We start from the raw sequence: 25,839 nt of genomic DNA on the forward strand, positions 1-25,839 counted from the left end.
GGAACACTAGAAACAGCCCAGAACCACAGGGTAGACAGGGGGAACACTAGAAACAGAACAGAACACACAGTCTAGGCAGGGGGAACACTAGAAACAGACCAGAACACACAGGGAAGGCTGGAGGAACAATAGAAACAGACCAGTGGGCACACAATGGTTGAATCAACTTTGTTTCCATGTCATTTCAATTGAATTAAGTTGGAATAGAGGTTGAAATGATGTCTGTACCCAGTGAGACAGGGCAGGCAGGGGGAACACTAGAAACAGACAAGTGGCACAGGGCAGGCAGGGGGAACACTAGAAACAGACCAGTGGCACAGGGCAGGCAGGGGGAACACTAGAAACAGACCAGTGGCACAGGGCAGGCAGGGGGAACACTAGAAACAGACCAGTGGGACAGGGCAGGCAGGGGGAACACTAGAAACAGACCAGTGGGACAGGGCAGGCAGGGGGAACACTAGAAACAGACCAGTGGGACAGGGCAGGCAGGGGGAACACTAGAAACAGACCAGTGGGACAGGGCAGGCAGGGGGAACACTAGAAACAGACCAGTGGGACAGGGCAGGCAGGGGGAACACTAGAAACAGACCAGTGGGACAGGGCAGGCAGGGGGAACACTAGAAACAGACGGGAGATAGCAGAGACACAATATTTACTAAATGCACTTATACACACTACCTTACACATAACAACACACTCCGTTACACACATCAAACGTCTCTACTTCTCCAAATCTATAACCCCATGCAAACACACTCTCATTCTCACTATAATACACATTTCACTCAAACATACGCACACATTCAAGCATACACTTGAAAACACACACAAAAAAAGAAACGGAAGTCTCTCCAGACCAACAGTGTGCATCTCTCTGGTTTTTATTCATTAGGAAGAATTCTGTCTGGAATTACAAAATGCACGGGTAGAAATAGCGGTGAGATAGGTTGAGAGTGTGAGAGATAAGAGTGAGAGAGACAAGAGTGAGAGAGAAATAGAGAGGGAGTGAGTGAGAGATAAAAGATCCCACAGCCAGAGTTTTAAGGGTTACATCATCAGATTTGGCTGGCTCCTGGCCCCACCCAAAAGTAGGCAGGGATATCCCCATCTCTTTTAATTTGATTCTCTTCTTTAAAACAGGAGTTCTCTTTTTTTGTAGTGTCCTGAACATGGTTGTGTAGTGTCTCACCTCCATGTTTACAGTTAACAGCTGGCAACATAATTAAACAAACCAACTTTGATTCTCACCAAAGTCATCATGTCGCTCTTTTGACATTTTTTAGACATTTTTTTTTTTTTATCGATTTTTTAAACCTTTTTTGTTCTCAAAAATAGAAGGAAAAAAGAAAACATGTTGCTTAGTATAAACATCTATCTATATTCATATATTTTTTTATCTGAATTCATATTCTTATTTTTTGATTCCTGAAGATGACTGTTCACCCACGGTGTGGCATGCACATAGCACATGCAGTTCTGGAAGTAGATATTTTCCCTTTTTTTGGTATTTTTTTGGTACTTAAAATGCTTTTATTTCTATGTTTTCCATAGCAGCTTTACATTGCTTTTTGAAGTAACAGTGGGGTTATTTTGAATATGTGTTGTTAGTGGATGGTTGGTCAGTACAGGACACAATGATTGATAGTGAATGTTAGGGCCTCTCATAGTTTCAATTGTAGGGTGATTGACATCTTATTTCATCTTGCACACACACAAACACAGGCTAACTCACACACACACACACACACACACACACACACACACACACACACACACACACACACACACACACACACACACACACACACACACACACACACACACACACACACACACACACACACACACACACACCAACTCAAATCTCATCACAAAATATTCAAAGCAAATAAACAAATGAAATTATTTATGAACATTTCAACATCTTGGCCATGTTCTGTTAAAATCTCCACCTGGCACAGCCAGAAGAGGACTGGCCACCCCACATATGCTCTCTCTAATTCTCTCTTTCTTTCTCTCTCTCGGAGGACCTGAGCCCTAGGACCATGCCCCAGGACTACCTGACATGATGACTCCTTGCTGTCCCCAGTCCATCTGACCGTGCTGCTGCTCCAGTTTCAACTGTTCTGCCTTATTATTATACGACCATGCTGGTCATTTATGAACATTTGAACATCTTGGCCATGTTCTGTTATAATCTCCACCCGGCACAGCCAGAAGAGGACTGGCCACCCCACATAGCCTGGTTCCTCTCTAGGTTTCTTCCTAGGTTTTGGCCTTTCTAGGGAGTTTTTCCTAGCCACCGTGCTTCTACACCTGCATTGCTTGCTGTTTGGGGTTTTAGGCTGGGTTTCTGTACAGCACTTTGAGATATCAGCTGATGTACGAAGGGCTATATAAATACATTTGATTTGATTTGATTTGAAATGAAATATCCAACGAAAACAGCTAGCTATTGATGTACACACACACATTGAAAGTACACACACATTCTGCTATCAAAGAACGCATTCATACACAGACCCACATGCAAACACACACACGCCATACGCACGTACACGCATACTTGCTACAGCTAAGAGCTACATACTGAGAGTGTATCTGTGTATTCCTATCTTATCAGTGTTGTGATGTGACTTATACACGTCTATGACGTTCCTACGTTAGATGAATACTGTAAAGGCAATGTGCCTGTGCACTTTCTGGTCAAAGTGTGGTACATAGAATCATGGGATATGTCTTTACAGTACATCAGAATCCAGATATGTGCAGATCTAACTGCGCTATATCTATGGCAGCCGTGAACAAACACTGTTACCTGACACTAATGGTTTTGACATGGGGTGTAATAATAAGAATAATAATGACATAATTCAAATAAATTAATGGTTCACTATGGCAATCCTCAAAGTCCGGCAACTGTGAGAGAGACACTGTACGGGACAGTGGTGGGTATTAGGATGGATGTTAGGTTGAGGCGCACAAAGACACACAAAAAGAGAATAGGGTGAAACAGGACACAGAGGTTTGGCAGAAAAGACCCAGTCATTGTTTCTCCCATGCATTTTCATTGGCTGTGATACATGTCCTGTGCATTTGTGATTGGCTGTGTTACATGTCCTGAACACAAAGGAGGTGATCCACCAGTGACAGACAACACTTTAACCTTATGCTCCCAGTTTAAAGACAGATACGAAAACATTGGAATCTGACAGTCAAAATAGAAGGGGTGATACAATGATACAATAGGACAGGGATGCAATGTATTGCATACAGTGCCACCTAGAGGGCCAAACTGGTAGAGGAGCTCTGTCTCATTACTGCTTTATCTGGTCTACTTTAGTCTGTAGACCCCGTTACCTAAGCAAGACCATTTAGCTGCCCTATATTTACCCAAATGATTAATATATGTAAACAACTGTCCAATGCATGTCAGATACATGATTTCCTGTATGACGTTTGACATAGTTTTTTTTTTTAAGTTCCTTTTTAAGTTCCTTTTCCTTTCCCCACCGTATTACACTGTATCAGAGTCATTCCTATGATTACTCCTGTTCCCACAATGCACCTCCCTGACAAAGCTCCGCCCACCAGCCGGACCAGTGGACCACCAACCAGACAGAACGTCTCACTAAACAAAGATGGTGACGCTCTGAGCACAATCGACTCGAAAGTAACAAACACAAATACAAGACGAAAATAATTCTGTCTCACAAGCATGAACATCGTCATCATCATCATCACCATTATTATCATCGTTATTATTATCATCATCATTATTATCATAATCATCAATAGTATTGTTATCAGTATCTATAGAACCATTATCACTATTAATAACAAATAAACGAAAGGTGAAGAGGTTCCCTCCTTTCATCGGCCTTTCTTTCTCTCTCTCTCTTTTCATCGCTCTTTCAAACACAAACCCTGGAAGACTAGAGACATATCTCTGGTTTGAACGAGGCTATGTGTCAGCAGATGAAGAGCCAATAAGGACCATGGAGCGTGCTTGTAACTTCCTCCCCCAGTTTCAACTCCCTTTTAATATGAACCAATAATATGTGGGGTCTGCGTTTTCATACTTTCCTGCCTTCTTTCCTTCCATGAAATAAAAGTAGGCCTTGTAACAAAATATCTACTTCCTTGAAAATGATTGTGCAATCTTAGCCACATCAACAGTTATAATTTGGCACAGAGCATTTCAATAAGAACAAAGTGGGAAATAGATCATCCTGTCCCTCCGCATAAAAAAGGCTTGGACCTTGAGCTTCTCTTCCTCATCGCCCCATCTCTCCATCCATCCTAACTATCCTGATTATACCTCCAGCACAGGAAGAGAGAGAGAGAGAGGGACGCCTCAGGGAGAAGAGAGAGAAATAAAGTGATTTACAGGCAAAAGAGAGAACCCCACAGACTAATATAGAAAGGACCCAGGGATAGTTTCCCCCACATTACAGTAGTTTCTCTTTGTTATCATTTTTTTTGTATCAATCATGCAGGATTCCACAGGTTTTTAAACTCTGCAAGTTCCAACGAAGCTGTGCGGGTGCAACAGAAGAATCAAGCTTCAATGTTTCGAAGAAGAAGAAGAAGAAGAAGAAGAGGAAGAGGGAAAAGTAGCAGCCGCAGGAGTAGAAGAAGAAATACTGAAGAAAATGTTTGTTTTTAAGTTTCTTTTTTTAATGTTCACCATCCACTTTTTTATGTTTCTTCTCTACTCGGTTGGGGCGGAATCTTTTTGGGGGGGTTGGGGGGTTGGAATGGATAGATTCCGCCTACATAACCCCCCCTCTCGTTCAGAGTTAGGGTGTGTGTCCCGGTGTCCCCCCAACTCCCCCCACCACACTCAGGTGGAAGGCTCATCATCACTGATGTCATTATTAACAGTAAACACAGATGATAAAACTCATCAATATCTCCCCATCATCGGGGTTGGTGGTTGGTTTTTGCAACTAACGCAACTCCACTTAGTTCTCCGCAATGTCATAGTTTCTTGCGTTGATTACGTGATGACGTCTTGGTCTTTGTGGCGGTTTTTAATATTGTTTCCAGAGGCGTAGCATCATGATACGTTGAGAAAAGCATCCGTCCCCTATATCATCCATTTTGAAAAACTCCTTGCATCTGATGAGCTGGGTTCCATAGTTTTTGGAGGAGGAATTGGTTTGTACTCCATACCCTGTTCACTAATTTCCACTCATCCTTCAGTGGTCCTCCTCCTCATCCCTTTATTCTAACTACCCCTTCCTCACTCCCTCCATCCCCAGGAAACACTGAGCAGTAGAAGAAACGAAAAGAAAAACAAACGGAGATAAGGAAAGAAAGAATCATGCCTTGGTTTCCCCTGTCAGTGGTCAGTGCTCTGGCTGTGTGTTTTCCTGGGCTGGGAGGTAGGGACTGATAACTCAGACAGTGTGGTTGAGCCCTCCCTCCCTCCATCCATCCCTCCCTCCATAGTCTCCAGAGGCTAGCACCTGTTATCATCCGTGTTGTTGTAGGGTTCGTGCAGGTCTTTAGTGCGGGGCCCTCTAGGCTGGGGAGGGGGGACCTTGTGGGGCCCGGGCTGGGTGGGGCCGTGGTGGTGTTGCGAGGAGGGGGAAGAGGCGCGGTACCCGTTGGGGAGACGTCGAGTGGGGGGTGGCTGCTGCCCTTGGGGGGTGGGGTTGGTGTTGGGTGGGGGCGCGTGGCGGGAAGTCCTGGGCGAGGTGCGGGAGTGGGGGTTGTTGGGGTGGGGGTTGTTTGGGTGCGGGTTGATAGGGTGCTGCTGCTGTGGGGTTGGGGGATGGTTTAGCACGGGGAGAGTAGGGTGGTTGAGGGGGTGAGGTTTGTGAGGGTTGCCCTGTGTGGGGCTCTGCTCGTAGGGAGGCGGTTTGTGGTGCTCACGGTCGTAATCCTGGTAGTCCTGGTTGTAGAAGCAGCCGTCGCCCTCCAGCGACCCACTCTCTCCTCCTCCTCCTCCCCCATCCCCCCAGCGGGGAGGGGGGTGGCAGGCTTGGTTGGGTGAGCCATGGTGGGGTGGGGGAGGTCCCTGGGGGGGCTCAGGGGAAAAGCGGTGAGGGGCGGGGGCGGAATTGCGCCCCAGGGGCTGGGCTCCAGGAGGTGTGGCCATGGCTTTACGGACAACAGGAGAGTAGGTGACGTGTGGGCGGGGCGTTGCCGGGGTCTGAGGGAGTTGCCGACGGCCTCGTCTCGGGGTACTGGTCCCCGAGGTAGAGGGAGCGGGACTTTCGCTCACCGAACTACTGCCCTACACGAACATTGAAGGCAAATAAAAAAAGAACCATAAAATTAACGACGACACGAACAGAGAGAGGGAGGAAGAGAGAGAGGGAGGAAGAGAGAGAGGGAGGAAGAGAGAAAGTAAGGAAGAGAGAAAGGGAGGAAGAGGGAGTCAAGGAGGGAGGGAGGGAGGTAAGGAAGAGAGAGAGGGAGGGAGGGAGGAAGAGAGAGGGAGGGAGGGAAAAGAAAGGGAGAGAGAAAAAGAGAGAAAGAGATAGACAAGGAGAGATAAATAAAGAGAGGGAGAAAGAGAACAACAGACAATAACAACAAGAACAACAACAGCGACGAGAAGAAGAAGAAGAAGAAGAAGAAGAAGAAGAAGAAGAAGAAGAGAGCAATCAGGAGAGTGTGAGGGGAAGGAAGGATGCCGGGAAAAGAAAGACAAAAAAAGAAAGAAAGAGAAGAGATATATAGAAAATGATGGGAGTCAGCATACACCGTAGAAAACAGAGAAAAGCGATGAGTCATGAAGAATAAAGAGAGGACACAAAAACAACAGGAGAAAAGAAAAGAAGAGATCAGATCTGACACAGTAGGCCTCAAAATGGTGATTGTGAAGGTACCCACAATGCACTCTTTCAGTGTTGTTGCCTTGTTCAGTCTGTCTCTTATCTGAATCTAGGTTGTTAACCAATCACCTCTGTGTGTAAGTGTGTGTCTAAACTGCTGAATCCTATAAACAACAATAGTTAATGAATAGACAATGTATGGAAGTGTCAAAAAGGGAAACACAAGAGACAGTCAGCCGCCTAAAGATATTTAGGCCAAGGAGATGGGGGAGACACTCAAGGTAGAACTAAAAGGAGAACCTGAGGCTAAAACAGTTAGGAAGGTGGCTCAATGTTGACACACATCATAGATGCCCACCTGTCTGTGTGTCATGCATTCTCTGCCCTCGCTGGGTGACCGTGACCAGCGATGGTCGTGCTCCCTATCCCGGTCGTGGTCTCTGTCTCCTCGGGGCTGTCTGTGACCACCGCGCTCTGCCCCCCGGTCGGCGCGGTCTGGTGTGTAGCGCTCCTTGTCCACAGAGCCGCTGTGATGGTGGTGGTGATGGTGGTGGTGTTTGCGGTCTTTCTGCCGACTGCGGTCTCTGTCGCGGTCACGGTCCTTCTCCTTGGGTGGCAGGTCACCTGACTGAGTGGTGGTGCTCAAGTCTGTGCCCAGTCCTGCCGGAATGGAGGCCAGTTATTGTTGTCATCATGGTATCTCTAGGGTCTTTGTAACCATGACAACATGACAACATCAAACACACTTTTATACAGTAGCAACTCAGGGAACTAAGCACGTTCTTCTCACACACTCTCTGACTCACACACATTCTGAACCGTTCCTGACCAACGCATGCACACTCATTCTGTCTCTGACCTGTATCTGCGTCTGTATATCGACACAGTGACCGCTCGGAGGCCCGGTGGCTTCGGTCGCGGCGTCGGTGGCTGTGCCTCGGTGCTCCACCCTCCTCGGGGATCACATACTCCATTGCATAATCATCGGCCCCTCCCCTTTCCCTCTGGCCCCTCCCAGATCGACTGTGACCAAGGGAGGAGGCCGAGCGCTTCATAGGACTATTATCTGTTATAGTCTGAGAGAGTGGGATGGAGAAAGAGAAAGAGAGAGGGATGATGTGAGAGTGGGATGGAGAAAGAGAGAGAGAGAGGGATGATGGGAGAGTGGGATGGAGAAAGAGAGAGGGATGATGGGAGAGTGGGATGGAGAAAGAGAGAGAGAGAGGGATGATGGGAGAGTGGGATGGAGAAAGAGAGAGAGAGGGATGACGGGAGAGTGGGATGGAGAAAGAGAGAGGGATGATGGGAGAGTGGGATGGAGAAAGAGAGAGAGAGAGGGATGATGGGAGAGTGGGATGGAGAAAGAGAAAGAGAGAGGGATGATGTGAGAGTGGGATGGAGAAAGAGAGAGAGAGAGGGATGATGGGAGAGTGGGATGGAGAAAGAGAGAGGGATGATGGGAGAGTGGGATGGAGAAAGAGAGAGAGAGAGGGATGATGGGAGAGTGGGATGGAGAAAGAGAGAGAGAGGGATGATGCGAGAGTGGGATGGAGAAAGAGAGAGAGAGGGATGACGGGAGAGTGGGATGGAGAAAGAGAGAGGGATGATGGGAGAGTGGGATGGAGAAAGAGAGAGAGAGAGGGATGATGGGAGAGTGGACAGAGAGGAGAAGAGTAGTCACACAGCAGGCTTCTTGGGTTTACTTTCCTCATGTCTCCTTTCTATAGTCTCCAGACATAATGGGGAAACGGAGGGACTTGTGTGTGTGTGTCGACCTGTGTGTGTGTGTATATACTGTATAGTTGTTTACCTGACTTTTACATGTGTGTGCTTCTACATTCCTACCATATACAGTATAGCCTTGTAGAGGTGGGTACCAGGTAACCCATGATAACCCCCCCCCATACTGTTCCACACACATGCCTGTATTAGTATCATATATACATCATGCTGCCTCAGGCAGAGAGAGAGAAAGAGAGCAAGAGAGAGAGAGAAAAAAAGAGACCGAGAGAAAAAGAAACAGAGAGAGACATCGAGAGAGAAAAAAGAGAAGAGGACGAAGACAAACAAGAAAAGGAGATGAAAGGGAGGCAATAGGCCATGCCTGACATGCATCCAGGACTTCATCTGGAAAGATAGGTCAGTATCTCCTAATCCCCCCAAAAGACTAACCCACCCCGTCCCCACCCAATCCCTCCCCCAAAATCATAACACAATCCTCTGCCAGCCCCCTCTGCCAGCGTGCACATAGGAGCTGTCCCGAGTCCTCAGCCCCACTCAGGAGCTCTCTTTCTGGGGCACGGGGAGCCGCTCTGACCTCCTAGGGCTGCTGGACACCAGGACAGTGCCTATAATGCTACTGGTACACACCTGCATACTGTATATACCAGGCCTGCTCAGTACTAGTCCGCCAGTGTCTGCTGGTTTCCGATTCTATATTGAACGAAGGGATCATTTGGATGTAGAGTTAACTCCCCTGGTATTCCAGGTTGAAACCAGAATAGATGATAATGGACTGAAACCAGCAGACAGTGTGTAGCTAGGATACCCTCACACACACAAACACACATGGAGACACATACACCAAGCACACACCAAGCACAAACAACAAACACACTCACCAAGCATACACACACAGGCAAACACACACATGCATGCACACACGCACAAAATCACTCCAACAAGGGCAAACATACTCCTGACATGCATGCAACACCAACACCAACACATCAGCACAGACAAGCATACAGGCATGATACACGCAACACACGTGGTACACCCAACACAGAGCAGCAGCAGCAGGAAGAGAGAGAGACAGAGAGAGGGTGCAGAGTTTGCCAATCCCAAATCAACACCTTGATCCCACCCGCTTGGCACAAGGACTAAAGAGGTAAGTAAATTAGCCTTGTTCCAACATCCTGATCTCGCATAATCACATTCACCAGGCGAGATGTAAGTAATATGGAAAAAATCCATCTGGCTTATCAGAGGGCAGGGTGGAGCTATTGCCATATTGCTTATATTTTGCATAGACACTGAGTATCCAAAACATTAAGAACACCTGTTCTTTCCATGACATAGACTGACCAGGTGAAAGCTAGGATCCCTTATTGATGTCACTTATTAAATCCACATCAATCAGTGTGCATGAAGGGGAGGAAACAGGTTAAAGGATTTTATGCCTTGAGACAATTGAGACATGGATTGTGTATGTGTGCCATTTAGAGGGTGGGTAAGAGAAAGTATTTAAGTGCCTATGAACAGGGTAAGGTAGTAGGTGCCAGGAGCACCAGTTTGGGTCAAGAACTGGGGGGTACAAAAAAGGGGGTCCAACTCAGAGCCCCACCTGTTTTGAGCCCCATCTATATATATATATTTCTATATTTTTTGCCTGTTCTGCATGTTCTTTTGGAATTAATACATGTCACATATCAGTTAGCAAACAATGTAAAAAATATATTTTATTGATTTAATAAAGCCACATACAAACATGGTCTCTTTTTTGCTTTCTTGAGTAAGGCAGCTCCAAAACACAGCCGGTGTTTCAGGATTGCTCAGTGCTTTCTGTGGGGGTGGGGCAGCCAGAGGAAAATACAGAGCATAGGGCTTAACAATCTTCTCCAGTTGCGCTGTGATTGGCTCAGTGTTCTGTCACTCATGGGGACACTACGTCACCGCAAAATCTACAGGAAGACCTAGAAAGTTCAAGCCGCCCTGGGTGCTGCCATAGATTTACATTAGAAGTGCCCATCCAAGAGGCCTCAAGGTCATTGGCAACAGATGAAATTACGCCAAATCACGTAATATCTACCGTAGCGTTGAATGGACTGATCATGTCAACGTCATGCTTTTAAAGTCTTAGCTAGCAAGTTAGACAAGCAGTCATCATCATGAATCACGTCGACAATCTACAGGCAAATCCTTTTCAATCTTTGTCATATGAAGAGAAATTATAGCTAAAACGTATCTGTGCTCATCGACCATTGGACATAAACATTACACAACAAGTTGGAAATCGCAAATTCAACAATGAGAGGTTTGGAAGGAATCAGTGGCTAACTATAAACGTTGCAAACCAATTACTATTTTGCTTCCCCTGCCTGCTATTCGGTGGAAAGGGTGTGTGGGCCAAGTCTGGGTTTAAGGGTCTCTTTTCTAAGCTTAAAAGGATAAACATTCACACGCAACACCATGGGCCAGAAAAGGTTGAATACATTGGCCATGTTGTCAGTCCAGCATGACTTCTGCCACGTTCAAAACAAAATGTCAGATTTCAGTGAGTTCAAGACAACTGGGAACTCTGGAGCTCTGACTGGGAAAATACGTTTTGAACGGTCATCCAACTCGGAATTCCAAGTCGGGAACTCAGGCCTCTTTCTAGAGCTCAGACCTGAAGATCACTGACGTCATGATTCTGCCTTTGTTTTGCCGAAATCCCAGTTGTCTTGAAAGCACCATAAATCCAGAGAAAGCCAGACTTTGATGACAATGTTTCATGACAAAATTTGCCCACAAGAAGGACCGCCGAGCCACCTTCCTGTTCAAGTGAGCACAGCAGAACGGTGAGTCCAAAAATTTATTGTATGCTGCTGCATAAATGATGTAATATGCTAGGGAGATATGTATACTGTAGCTAATGAAGTAATACTAAGTGTATGTTGTGTAGTAAGCTGTTGTGCCTCACTTTAATAATTTTGTCCCTTTCCCTCTCATAACTTACTGTACTTACTGTTCTGACTTGGTGGTGCACATGTAACCTATAGCTTGTTTTAGAGAAATGTCATCATAATTGTCTGCTTATTTATTTGTTTATTATTTTATTTAACCTTTATTTAACTAGGCTTATATGACCCCTTTCTTTTTCCTACGGTTCTGACTTGGTGTACAGGGAGAATAATGTAAGAACGGCCCTTGTTCTGAATTCTGTCGGTGTTAATTTCTGTCGCTGAACAAATAGTTATATTGGCTACGTCCGTCTTAGCTAGCTCCTTAATGTCGTAATCAAAATTACGGATTGCCTCTCATCGTTCCCTTATGCCATAGTTTGTACCTCTCAATTACCAGTAGAAACCACATTTATTTAAGCAAGTCTGCCATGTCAGTTCTGTTTTTTAAAAGGCAGTAAATGAGGCTGAATGAACTGTTTCGCTGCCAGACAAGGCTCCACTGATAGCCAGGTGTAGCAGTAGTAAGGATTCACTCCATGGTGCTGAAAAGAAAGCTCTGCTGTTGGGACAGCTTTAGGTAGGCCCGAACAGTTTGCGGGCACCGTTATAGCGGTTTTGTGGGCACCGTTTGTGTCACCGTTATAGCGCAATGAATGTATTGTTTAGTGTTGTGTTGTGTGGTGGCTTTGCTGGCATGAATAAAATAAACAAACATACTCCCACCAAGATTGACATGCTAAAACCACCACTGGATGTTCCTCATTTTTGGTATACTCAGTGTACATACAGTAACCAATCTTTTCAGATAAGATCTACATCAGAGGATAGGGGTCAATTTGGGTTTTAGCATTTGAGTAATCATGCCATAAAACACATTCGATTCGAACTGAATTGAAATCGGTTAGTGGAAGAATCAGAGCTTGAAGCTCCTACCCTGCAATCAGTCAGTCTTATGTGTCAACAAACAGGGTAGTCAAAGACAAATAGGAGGGGAGAACAAAACCTTTTGTTTGAGAAAAGAGAGAAACGTGAGGAAAGACACCAGATACACATACATGGATAAACTCAGAGAGATGACAGAGAGAGAGAGAGAGAGAGAGGTGAGGGAGAGGGGGAGACATACACTGTACAAAAACATATTGAGATTCAGTCAAAATGACTCATTGTATATAGCCAAGTCAACAACATTTGTTGAGTTGCAATTTTTTTAAACTTATGAAATCAAGTTGAATCGGCTATGCACTATGTGTGAACTCAACTTAGAAATTCACAACCATGAAGTCAAATCAACTGAAGCAACAGAACTGCTGTGTTGACAAAAAAAGTTCAGATGACTATAATTAATCAAATTGTCTGAACTTATGAAATCCAGTTGAATCAGCTAAGAACCTTGTGTTTAACTGACTTAGAAATTCACAAGCATGTTAGGAGATGACATGAGGAGAGAGAGACAGAGATGGAGACAGACAGAGAAAGAGAGAAATGGTTATCGTGAGTGAGTGAATCAGTAAGTGGGAGAGATGGGGAAGACAGGGTACATACACTGAGGTTATTTCCACGCTGCCTCCCTTTCCTTCGCTGCTGTGTGAGCACAGAGAAGACACACACACACACCACAGCCATGGATACAGCACAGGTAGGGCACACACAGACACACAGAAGAGGACAGAGGGACAGGGAAGGAGAGAGGGATGGATACGCAAATAAATAGCGAAGGGAGAGGTGAAGAAGGTAAGGGGAGGGGGTGAAAATCGGATAACGGGGGAGGCATGTGCAGAGAGCGAGGGAGAAATGGAGAGGGGGATAAATATGGGTGGGGATAACCGGAAAAGAAAGGGAGGTGAGAGGGAGGAGAGGAGAGGAGAGAGAGAGAGAGAGAGAGAGAGAGAGAGAGAGAGAGAGAGAGAGAAGGAGAGAGAGAGAGAGAGAGAGAGAGAGAGAACCCGGGTTAGACACAAAAGCAGCGGTGAGGGGAGAAACAACACTTACCACAGTAGAGCACAGACACTGGAGGGCCAGAGACAGTGTTATAGACAGGGTCACCATGGCAACAACACTACCATCTACACCACAGTCAACATAGCAACAACACCCATCAACACCATAACATACCATGCTACGAGGGCAAAAACAACAGTACGGTGAAGTACAGTGTAAAGGCTCAACATATGACACACAAGAGTACGAAAGAAGACTGGACGACACACACACACACACACACACACACACACACACACACACACACACACACACACACACACACACACACACACACACACACACACACACACACATACACACATACACACACACACACACACACACTCTGTCAGGACATCAGGACATAGTCACACATACACACATAGCAGCAGCATTGGTTTAAAGTTGGCAGAATCCTATTTACTATATATTTTTTTGTTTGAGCATGACAGTACACTATTAGACCACCTGATCAATACCTTCTCAAAGAAATATTGACCCCAAAATGACACTAGATCATTGGTAGTTGGGCATGATTTCAAATTCAAACCTGGTTGAAACAAAACCCCACATTTCAAGTCACCTTTGTAGCAAAACCATTAGAGAAGAGGGAAAGAAATAATGATTTAGATAGAAGATAAGAACTTTATCTGGAGAGAGAAAGAGAAATAAAGATTGATTTGAATAGAAGATAAGAACTGAGGCTGGAGAGAGAAAAGGGAGGAGAAAGAACTAAGGTTTGGGGCTTGACAGCCGTGATAGTTATGAGGGCAGAAGAATGTACATGTTAGCTGGTGTGTGTCTGTGTGTGTGTGTGTGTGTGTGTGTGTGTGTGTGTGTGTGTGTGTGTGTGTGTGTGTGTGTGTGTGTGTGTGTGTGTGTGTGTGTGTGTGTGTGTGTGTGTGTGTGTGTGTAGCAGCGGAAGGAGGCACAGAGGACTCTACGACAAAATGAGTGGTGGATCTCCAAAGCACAAGAAAATCAATCTGGTGGGGACAGATAAAACATGCACAAGTTGTGTGATGCCCCGAAGACAACCCAAGAAGTTCTCTGTCCCCTAAGAAGTGCAGATGAGTCCACTCTCATAAAGGACCAAACTACGATAGTCCAGAGGTGAAGTTGACTTGGAGGAGACCTGGAGGAGCTCCAAACACTGCCCACCATCCAGAGCCTTGATCTGCACCACCATCAGGTCACTGAAGAATAACTAAATTCCTGGATCTGACTCCATCCCTGCTGAGATCCTAAAACTGGGGGGCTCTCTCTGTACCAGAGCAGTTTGCTTGTTCCTCTCTGAGATATGGAGACGAGCACATCCCGATCAAAGTGGGGCAAATCCGTCTGCGGAAACAGCAGGGGCATATCATTCCTTCCAGTTGCTGTCGAAGTCCTGGTGAAGGTCTTCCACCACAGAATCATCGACACCATCACTGAAGATCTGCTACCGGAGTCCCAGTGCAGCTTCAGAAAGAACAGAAGCATGGTGGACATGATCTTCAGTGCACACCAACTGCAGGAAAAGTTCAGTGAACAGACACAAGACCTGTTCATGGCCTTTCTGGATCTCTGCAAAGCCTTTGACACAGTACACGTGAACTCCTTTGGAAGGTCCTCCTGCAGTATGGCTGCACTGGGACATGTGTGAACGTCTTGCATCAGATCCTTGAGGAGATGGTGGCCAGAGTAAGAATTAGCCATCAGGAGTCTGAACCCTTTAAGAATTGGTACTGGTGTGAGGCAAGGGTGTGTGCTTGCGCCGGTCCTATTCAATGTCTTCTTCCTGTGTCACAGCAGTCCTGCACAAGAACATGGAAACAGAGAGTGGGGTGACCCTGGACTTCAGATTGGACAGGAAATTCTTCAACATTAGGAAGCTCCAAGCTGCCATAAAGATCAAAGCTTAACAAGTACTTGAGCTCCAGTTTGCGGATGATTGCGCTCTTGCGGCACATACCCCAGAAGCTCTACAAGTCACACTCAGAGCAGCTGTGAGAGCATACAGCCTAATGGGGCTGTCTGTTAACATCCCAAGAACAGAGGTCCTATGTCAGTGGTCATCTGATCCTCCGCCTGAAACACCTCCATTCTCCATCTCAGACTCCTCACTTCCCATTGAATCACATTTGAAATATCTTGGAAGCATCCCCTCGACCAGGATATCCAGAATCAGGTCAAACAGACTTTGTCATCTTTTGGACTGCTAAGGAAGAAGGTTTTGGACAACAGCAGCAACCTGTACCTCCACACAAAAGTTGCAGTCTACCAGGCAGTGTGTGTATCTACACTCCTTTATGGATGTGAAACATGTACAGTCTACATGTACAGTCTACAGCGGCGAAATACGCTGTACGGACAGCTACAACTGGGCCGTCGCTCTTCAGGTGGGCAGAGAAAGTGTCTAAAGGACCCAACTGAAGACATCACTAAAGAAGTGTGGGGTAAACTCTGCCTCCCTCCAGACTGCTGCGGAACACTCCACCTGGCGTGGCCTCTGCCCTGGAGTGCAGTTGACCAAGGAAAAAAGGACTGAACGTAGACCATGACTTCACCGGCCTCAACAGGACAGGCCTTTGTGTGCTCTGTCTGTGGCAACAGTGTGCATCCCGCATCAGATTATACAGTCATCAGTGAACTCACAAGCAGTAGTGGAAGTCATCATTGGATACGATGGACTACCTTAAACAAAGTGTGTGTGTGTGTGACAATATAGCAGAGATGACTTGGTACTGGATGAGAAGGGACAACCACAGTAACACACCTCCATGCAGTAGGGGATGAGTGTAGAGGAGTAGAAGAGGAGGGGAGGAAGAGTGGGGTGTTGGGGTGTTATGTACGGTAGTCTGTAAGACTTACCTACCTGTAAGTCTGTCTGGCAAACATCCTATAGGTGATATTTTGACAGCATAGAAAGGGGAGCTATCGTCAAAATGCATGATATCACGTCAAATACCATGCATTTCAGCAATGTTTTATAGTATTTTGTTATGCACTGTGTTGGATTATAAATAGTCTGTCTCTAGTCTTTGTGTAGCTTATCGTGGAGATTGAGTCAAGGAGATGGAAAGCTAGAGGGAATGAGAGAGGGAGGGAGGAGAGGAAATGAGGGGTGCTCACTTGGTTGTCGCCTGGAAGGCGTGGCATGGAAGCGGCCCTTCCGTGGCCGTCCATTGGCTGAAAGTGCTCGGTATCCGAGTAACCGTCACGCCCCATCTCTCTCATCTCTACCGTCTGCAAAATAGAGTGAGAGCAGGCGTGACTGTGATGAAGGAATATGACGGGGACAATGGTGTGTTTGTCATCCTTTATCCCACATGAGTGTGGGTGAATGTAGTGTGCACAGCACAGGAGGTTGGTGGGACCTTAATTGGGGAGGACGGGCTCATGTTAATGGTTGGATTGGAATGAATGGAATAGTATCAAATACATCAAATACATGGTTTCCATGGTTTCCATGTGTTTGATGACATTCCATTTGCTCCGTTCCAGCTATTGTTATGAGCCATTTTCCCCTCAGCAGCTTCCTGTGGTGTACAGTAGCATGTAGTGTAGTTTGGGAGGGACTGGGGTTTGAGCCTGGGAAATGGGGACGGGGGAAGGTTTAAGACTAGGTTTAGATCTAGGACGAGGGACTAGGGCTGTGGTCTAGGAGCTAGGACTTGGACCTGGACTTGGATCAAGAGCAGGAACTGCTGAGGCTGAGGCAGGGGGCTTCGGTGCAGGGGGCTTCGGTACAGGTGGTTTCGGTACAGGGGGCTTCAGTACAGGTGGATAACGTACAAGGGGCTTCGGTACAGGGGGCTTCGGTGCAGGTAGCTTCGGTACAGGGGGCTTCGGTACAGGGGGCTTCGGTACAGGGGGCTTCGGTGCAGGGGGTTTCGGTGCAGGTGGCTTCGGTGCAGGGGTCTTCGGTACAGGGGGCTTTGGTACAGGGGGCTTCGGTGCAGGGGGCTTCGATGCAGGGGGCTTCGGTACAGGTGGCTTCGGTGCAGGGGGCTTCGGTACAGGGGGCTTCGGTGCAGGGGGCTTCGGTGCAGGGGGCTTCGGTGCAGGGGGCTTCGGTGCAGGGGGCTTCGGTACAGGGGGCTTCGGTGCAGGGGGCTTCGGTGCAGGGGGCTTCGGTGCAGGGGGCTTCGGTACAGGGGGCTTCGGTGCAGGGGGCTTCGGTACAGGGGGCTTCGGTACAGAGGGCTTCGGTGCAGGGGGCTTCGGTGCAGGGGGCTTCGGTGCAGGGGGCTTCGGTGCAGGAGGCTTCGGTGCAGGGGGCTTCGGTGCAGGGGGCTTCGGTGCAGGGGGCTTCGGTGCAGGGGGCTTCGGTGCAGGGGGTACAGGGTTCGGACAGGGGGCTTCGGTGCAGGGGGTACAGGGTTCGGACAGGGGGCTTCGGTGCAGGGGGTACAGGGTTCGGACAGGGGGCTTCGGTGCAGGGGGTACAGGGTTCGGACAGGGGGCTTCGGTGCAGGGGGTACAGGGTTCGGACAGGGGGCTTCGGTGCAGGGGGTACAGGGTTCGGACAGGGGGCTTCGGTGCAGGGGGTACAGGGTTCGGACAGGGGGCTTCGGTGCAGGGGGTACAGGGTTCGGACAGGGGGCTTCGGTGCAGGGGGTACAGGGTTCGGACAGGGGGCTTCGGTGCAGGGGGTACAGGGTTCGGACAGGGGGCTTCGGTGCAGGGGGTACAGGGTTCGGACAGGGGGCTTCGGTGCAGGGGGTACAGGGTTCGGACAGGGGGCTTCGGTGCAGGGGGTACAGGGTTCGGACAGGGGGCTTCGGTGCAGGGGGTACAGGGTTCGGACAGGGGGCTTCGGTGCAGGGGGTACAGGGTTCGGACAGGGGGCTTCGGTGCAGGGGGTACAGGGTTCGGACAGGGGGCTTCGGTGCAGGGGGTACAGGGTTCGGACAGGGGGCTTCGGTGCAGGGGGTACAGGGTTCGGACAGGGGGCTTCGGTGCAGGGGGTACAGGGTTCGGACACACCTACTCAAGTTTTTTCTTTATTTATACTATTTTCTACATTGTAGAATAATAGTGAAGACATCAAAACTATGCAATAACACACATGGAATCATGTAGTAACCCAAAAGTATGAAACAAATCAAAATATATTTTATATTTGAGATACTTTAAAGTAGCCACCCTTTGCCTTGATGACAGCTTTGCACACGTTTGGCATTCTCTCAACCAGCTTCATGAGGTAGCCATCTGGAATGCATTTCATATAAGGTTAACAGGTGTGCCTTGGTAAAAGTAAATTTGTGGAATTTATTTCCTTTCTTAATGTATTTGAGCAAATCAGTTGTGTTGTGACAAAGTAGGGATGGTATAAAGAAGATAGCCCTATTTGGTAAAAGACCAAGTCCATATTATGGCAAGAACAGCTCTAATAAGTAAAGAGAAACGACAGTCCATCATTACTTTAAGACATGAAGATCAGTCAATTAAGAAAATGTCAAGAACTTTGAAAGTTTCTTCAAGTGCAGTCGCAAGAACCATCAAGCGCTATAATGAAACTGGCTCTCATGAGGATCTCCACAGGAATGGAAACCCTGATTTACCTCTGCTGCAGAGGAACATTTCATTAGAGTTAACATTCTCAGAAATTGCAACCAAAATAAATGCTTAACAGAGTTCAAGTAAGACACATATCTCAACATCAACTTTTCAGAGGAGACTGTGTGAATCAGGCCTTCAGGGTCGAATTGCTGCAAAGATACCACTACTAAAGGACACCAATGACAAGTAGAGACTTGCTTGGGCCAAGAAACACGGGCAATGGACATTAGAGCGGTGTAAATCTGTCCTTTGGTCTGATGAGTCCAAATTGGAGATTTTTGGTCTTTGTGAGATGCAGAGTAGGTGAACAGATGATCTGTGCATGTGTGGTTCCCTCCGTGAAGCATGGAGGAGGAGGTGTGATGTTGTGGAGTTGCTTTGATGGTGACACTGTCTGTGATTTATTTAGAATTCAAGGCACACTTAACCAGCATGGCTACCACAGCATTCTGCAGCGATATGCTCTCCCATCTGGTTTGCGCTTAGTGGGACTATCATTTGTTTTTCAACATGACAATGTCCCAAAACACACCTCCAGGCTGTGTAAGGGCTGTTTGACCAAGAATGAGAGTGATGGAGTGTTTCATCAGATGACCTGGCCTCCACAATCACCCGACCTCAACCCAATTGAGATGGTTTGGGACGGGTTGGACCACAGAGTAAAAGAAAAGCAGCCAACAAGTGCTCAGCATATGTGGAAACTCCTTCAAGACTACTGGAAAAGCATTCCAAGTGACTACCTCATGAAGATGGTTGAGAGAATGCCAAGAGAGTGCAAAGCTGTCATCAAGGCATGTGATGGCTACTTTGAATAATCTTAAATGTATTTTGATTGGTTTAACACTTTTCTGGTTACTACATTATTCCATATGTGCTATTTCATAGTTTTGATGTCTAGTAAAAATAAAGAAAAACCCTTGAATGAGTAGGTGTGTCCAAACCGAACGTTTGACTGGCAATATATATATATATATATATTTACCCAAAACATATGGGGGATTGGAACTGATGCATAAAATTACGTTGATGGAAGCTACAATCTATCTGGAATATTAAAGCTGATCTACACCCTAAAACAAATCAAAAATAACAATAACAAAAAAATGAACAGTTCTTGTGCTGACGTTGCTTCCAGAAGCCGTTTGGAACTTGATGCAACCGAGGACAGACGAGTTTTACAGCACTCGGTGGTCCCGTTCTGTGAGCTTGTGTGGCCTACCACTTTGCGGCTGAGCCATTGTTGCTCCTAGACATTGCCACTTCACAATAACAGCACTTACAGTTGACCAGAGCAGCTCTAGCAGGGAAGAAATTTGACGAACTGACTTGTTTGAAAGGTGGCATCCTATGACGGTGCCACGTTGAAAGTCACTTAGCTCTTCAGTAAGGCCATTCTACTGCCAATGTTTGTCTATGGAGATTGCATGGCGGTGTGCTTGATTTTATACACCTGTCAGAAACGGGTTTGGCTGAAATAGCCGAATCCACTAATTTGAAGAGGTGTTCACATACTTTTGTATATATATAGCATACTTCAATTCTTTTTTTTAACCGGTACTGGGTTACTTTCAGACAAGTCCAGTGACACTTGTGGGTGTCGTAAAGCAAAATGGAGAACACCATCGTTTGGACGCTATAGACGTTTTTGTGAGAAGACCGATTTTCGGGATGTCTCCTGGTCTGACAAACAGTGCTGTAGTTCTGCCACTTTCCACCGCAAATGCAGAAGGCCGACATGGTCGACATGGCCGACATGGCGTATCCGGTGGATTGAGACGCAGCCAATACAACAACAAAACAGACTGATTTTGATTTTGATAATATTATGTTATTTAGGGCTTGGGGGATGAGGGTTTGGGTGCTGAGGGCTTGGGGGATGAGGGTTTGGGGGCTGAGGGCTTGGGGGATGAGGGCTTGGGGGATGAGGGTTTGGGGGCTTGGGGGATGAGGGTTTGGGGGCTTGGGGGATGAGGGTTTGGGGGCTGAGGGCTTGGGGGCTTGGGGGATGAGGGCTTGGGGGTTGTGGGCCTGGGGGCTGAGGAGGATAGATGGGTATGGGATGTGAATGGTGGGAGGGTTTAAGCAGGCATAGCCAATCAGGGCAGGTTATAGGGAAACCATCATGTTCACATTTTCCCAATAACTAACTAACTCTTGGGCCCTTCATGTAGATCTGAAAGGATAGTAATGACTTAAAGCCATTAGATGAATGTGCTGTATTGCTTACACCTATACACCTTTCAGATCTGTCTAAGTGCCTATAGGGGAGAGGAGCTGTAGGGACCATATGGAATTGGACAATAGGCAGGAATAAAACAGAGCCAGCAGTGACTCTGTGTACGAGTTGATTCAACAATGATGACCCTAAATATCCTGTAAGGAAAGAGCACCAGGACACGAGCTCTATATGAACCAGTCCAATGAAATGATGTGGATGTTCAGACAACATGAAACATGAATAGCATGAAAGAAAATCACTATTTCATGTTTACTGGGAACCATTTATTAGTGTGTTCTTGTGTGCAATGACATACTGTACATGTTACATGCACATACTGTATTGATCTGTATTTGTGCGTATGCATGTGCGTGTATATACACTTCTGAGTTATGTCTGTTGTCCAGGGATTCTTCTGGATGCTGGTGTGTGTGTGTGTGTGCGCACCTGTGTGTATGTGTTACCTGCGAGTTATGCCTGCTGTCCAGGCCATCCTCAGAGTGCTGTCCCTCAGGACTCCAGCTGCCTACTCTCTGGGACATCTCCTGAGCCCGCACTGTCACCCACGACTGGCTCTCTGGAACCCCCCCCTCCACCGGTCTACAACACACAGACAGTCAGACAGGCCCCTTGCACACACACACACACACACACACACTCACGCCCCATCCGTCCACCGGTCTACAACACACACACACAGTCAGACCCGGGACATATATACACACGGATAGGCAAACACGGACACACGCATGCATACACACAAACCAGGCCCCATATACATCACCTTCATCAGACCCTTGCATTCAGCGCTTGTATGAGGCTAACTGAATGCACTCATCCCCACAAACCCATACACCAGCCTTTCTGAACACACTACACACACACATACACACACAGGTCCTCTACACGTGAGGCGTGTCCGCCCAGCGTGTCGTCCTGCTCCTCCTTCTCGTGGATGACACTCCACCTGTGGAGCCACTACCCATCCTCCCTCTGGCTGCAGAGAAAGAGGGAGAGAGAAAACAGAGAGAGGGAGAGGACAGAGAGAGAGACCCAGAGAGAGAGTTGGAGGGGGGAGGTGGACAGGGGTCTACTCACAGGCTGTTGATGGGATCTGCCGGTTGGGTAGGAGGGAGGCTGAGAGGCCCATCCTGGATGGGGGAGGGCGGCTCCACGCGCTGAAACAGTAATGTTGTTCGATTCTGTGTGAGATACAACATGGCCGCCGGCTTTAAGGTAGACATACAGGAAATGGGGAAGGTGGAGAAGAAAGTGAGTTCAGAGCAGGTCACAGCATCCAGGGAGGAGGAAGGGTTTCAGTCAGCAGGGGCTGAGCCAGAGCGCATTCTGTGAGGGGAGTTGGAGTCCTGCTGTAAATGTGAGAATGGAAGGCTCATGCCAATGAATCATCTACTTCCAGGTCACCATGAATGAAGGGCATTAACCAGAGCCATAGCCACTGTATATGACCTACAGTATACAGTACCTAGCTATGGATTTGGAAGTCTTCCGTTGGACGCTACAAAGAGGTCTGGATTTGTCTGGCATTAATTAAGGTCTTTGTCTACAGTATTTTTTATCTGATCAGACAATTTGCATGTTGCTCATAGGAACACATCTCAAATGACACTATTTCTGATTTTCACCTAGGCTTTGATTCAAAAGAAGTGCACTATAACATGAAAAGGGTGCTATTCAATACACAACCCAATTGACAGGATGGACAGTGTTTACCTCTCGACCTGATTGGATTTCAACCTTGACTTTTGACCCCCATTTGACCTCAAGCAGCTAAATGATCACTATCGGCAACCAGGAAATGAGAGTCGGTGGGTGGAGTTTGAGCCAGTCCAACAATCCATTAGAGCAATAGAACAGCAAGACCAGGGAGGGAATAAGGAAGAGTTGAACAAGGCAGAACATCAGTGCAAAACCAATGGACAGATCCATCAGGAAGAGAACATTGAAAGTCTCTGTTGAAAACAGACGTTGACACATAAGGAGAGGAGGGAGAATAGTCAGGAAATAATATAAAATGATGATAGAGAAAGGAAGAGAGGAGGAGAGGACGAGAGGACGAGAGGACGAGAGGACGAGAAAAGGAAAGAATAGAGGTAGAAGTCCATGTGAGTGAATATCGAGAGAAAAAGGGGACACAAAGAGGGATAGAGGAAGGATGAAAAAGAGAGGAAGACGAGGACTGGGAGTAGACCTGTTGGGAACATACTCTTAGAAAAAAGGGTTCCAAAGGGTTCTTTGGATGTCCCCATAGGAAAATCATTTTTGGTTCCAGGAAGAACTGTTTTGGGTTCCAGGCAGAACCCTTTGTAGAAGGGATTTTACATAGAACCCAAAGGGGTTCTACCTGGAACCAAAAGGGTTACATCTGGAATCAAAAAGGGTTCATCAAATGGTTCTCCTATGGGGACAGCTTAAGAACTCTTTTAGGTTCTGGATAGCACCTGTTTTTCTTAGTGTAGGTGAAAATAACCACATAGTGTCATTCAGTTATTACACATCCACTTAAAACTGACCAACTGCTACTTTTATGTCCGTAAGATATCTGGGAAAATGTTGTTGGGCCGCATTTGGTTTCCAGCTGTGGGCCATAAACCATGCCGGCAGTGGGCCACTCCTGGGCCAGTATATACTTGCTAGCTGGAACGGATTATCAATGGTAAGTAGCTGTTTTGGTTTAAGGATTTCACAAGCCATGGAGGGTCAAGTTTAAAGTGGATGGATCACAAAGGTTCCAGGTCATACAAGGAAATAGCACACAAATATTTTTCCAAACAATATTTGTCCAATCGTCATTTCTAAACAATTGGAACAGTTCTTGTCCGAACCTGAACCGTTCGAAGCAAGGGTATTCCCATTCTCCAGGTCCCACCCCTAGTCTCACATCATGATGCACATGCTTATCTATGGCAACAAGCTCTACCTGGAATCATGCAGGGAAGAAACGCTCATCACTGGGATGGATGCTACCCTTCACTAGGTCTCTCCTTATCTAACACTATGGTAATAATACTATCTGAGATGGTGCAAGGGGGAGGGAAGTCCACTCCTCTGCTCCTGTCCTTCTGTAAGCAAGTAGCAGCAGGGGTGGGGGTTGGGGAGGAGGGGAAGAGAGGTGGGGGTGCAAGGGGGAGGGAAGTCCACTCCTCTGCTCCTGTCCTTCTGTAAGCAAGTAGCAGCAGGGGTGGGGGTTGGGGAGGAGGGGAAGAGAGGTGGGGGTGCAAGGGGGAGGGAAGTCCACTCCTCTGCTCCTGTCCTTCTGTAAGCAAGTAGCAGCAGGGGTGGGGGTTGGGGAGGAGGGGAAGAGAGGTGGGGGTGCAAGGGGGAGGAGAGTGAGGGGCAGCTCAGTAAGAGGAGGTGTAGAGAGGGGTACAGGGGAGAGGGGAGATGATGTGTAGGGGTAAAGGGTGGCAGAGCAGACATTGGCTGGAGAGCAGGATGGGCGACGATTGGATGAGGATGTTGCAGTGACACCATCAATTATCGTCATCGGGCTGTGACATGTCATGTGAGCATGCTGAAGTGTCTGAAAAGTTTGATAACATTTGTTGCCCAAGAAACGTCAGTGTGTGAGTGTTTGTGCTCTGTACATGTTTGTGGTCACGGGTAACTACACCTTGGGAGCATTAGAGTAAAAGCACGAGGACCAGCTGGGTGGTATGGTTGTGGTTGTGAATGAAGACCAAGGATATGACATGGCCAAATGTCCAATGACTTGACTAAGTATTGGGCGACCAACTCTGGAGTCTTCTCAGCTTGTCTTATGAGTCTTCCTTTGTAGTTTGACAGGTGATAGAGGGTGGTTTCTACAGTTGTTTAGATGGTATCCTCCTTAGATAGCTCCATCATGTTCCTGAGGCGTTCCTGTGACTTATCCAATCAAACTATCCCCTGACTCATACTGTAGGTCCCATCCAACCAACTCTTCAAAAAGCATGTACGTAGATCTATACACATGGCTAAGGCAGGTTTGAGGTCAGTTTTTAAAGCTCAGACAGAGCCAGACTCTCTCAACTAACTCCTAGATCTTTCAATATCCTGCCTCTCTCACGCCCTTCACATCATGTGTCAGAGAAAAAGAGGATCACTGTTTAAACTTTGAATTTAGAGACTATCCCTTCAAGACCAACCTCTTCCTTGTGCTATCCTACAAGGAAGGAATGCCAGATGGCAGAAATGAAGTCATGAGGAATTGACACGGCTGAGAGTTGTGTATAGAGAGTGGTAGCAGGAGGCCATAGCAGAGCAGGGAAAGTGGCATGCTTAGAGTGCAGTGAGAGAGGAGGAGCAGGAGGAGAGGAGGAGTAGGACTCTGTCTGTAAAATAGGAAACCGTGTATGTGTGTGCGTGAGAAATACAAATAAAACAAAATAAAACCATCTCCGTAATTTAAAACGTCATCTTTTACTTTACACTTAAAATGTTTCTGTAACTGTTACAAATAGATTTGAATGTTTTATCGTCAGTGGCTTCACATATGACTACATAAACACAAGATCCATTGTATTGGTTGTATATGCATTCTCTCTGTCAACAGGGAATAGGGGGCTACAGTGTAATGCTACAGTCCAGGGTGTAGGGCAACAGTCCAAGGCCAGGGTGTGGCTAAAAGGCTTGG

At 47.0% G+C, this 25,839-nt stretch overlaps 1 protein-coding gene across 18 annotated transcripts in view; it reads right to left on the reverse strand.

Moving 5' to 3' along the window:
- Nucleotides 1-857: 857 nt before the first annotated feature.
- Nucleotides 858-25,839, reverse strand: part of LOC109880125 (voltage-dependent P/Q-type calcium channel subunit alpha-1A) — a 106,731-nt gene continuing 81,749 nt past the window's right edge. For 14 of the 18 annotated variants that reach the window (XM_031834955.1, XM_031834953.1, XM_031834952.1 and 11 more), the window contains 7 exons: nt 22,302-22,405; nt 21,668-21,803; nt 16,553-16,666; nt 13,001-13,039; nt 7,651-7,867; nt 7,150-7,451; nt 858-6,247 (listed from right to left, as the gene is read on the reverse strand). In XM_031834955.1, coding sequence (XP_031690815.1) covers nt 5,468-6,247; nt 7,150-7,451; nt 7,651-7,867; nt 13,001-13,039; nt 16,553-16,666; nt 21,668-21,803; nt 22,302-22,405 — 1,692 coding nt within the window. In that variant the 3' untranslated portion in view covers nt 858-5,467. Of the gene's footprint in view, nt 6,248-7,149; nt 7,452-7,650; nt 7,868-13,000; nt 13,040-16,552; nt 16,667-21,667; nt 21,804-22,301; nt 22,406-25,606; nt 25,835-25,839 lie in introns of those variants that run through there. The other 4 variants (XM_031834950.1, XM_031834956.1, XM_031834954.1 and 1 more) reach the window with 4 other exon arrangements.

The sequence above is a fragment of the Oncorhynchus kisutch genome, linkage group LG10, assembly GCF_002021735.2.
Source record: "Oncorhynchus kisutch isolate 150728-3 linkage group LG10, Okis_V2, whole genome shotgun sequence".
Lineage (NCBI taxonomy): Eukaryota > Metazoa > Chordata > Actinopteri > Salmoniformes > Salmonidae > Oncorhynchus > Oncorhynchus kisutch.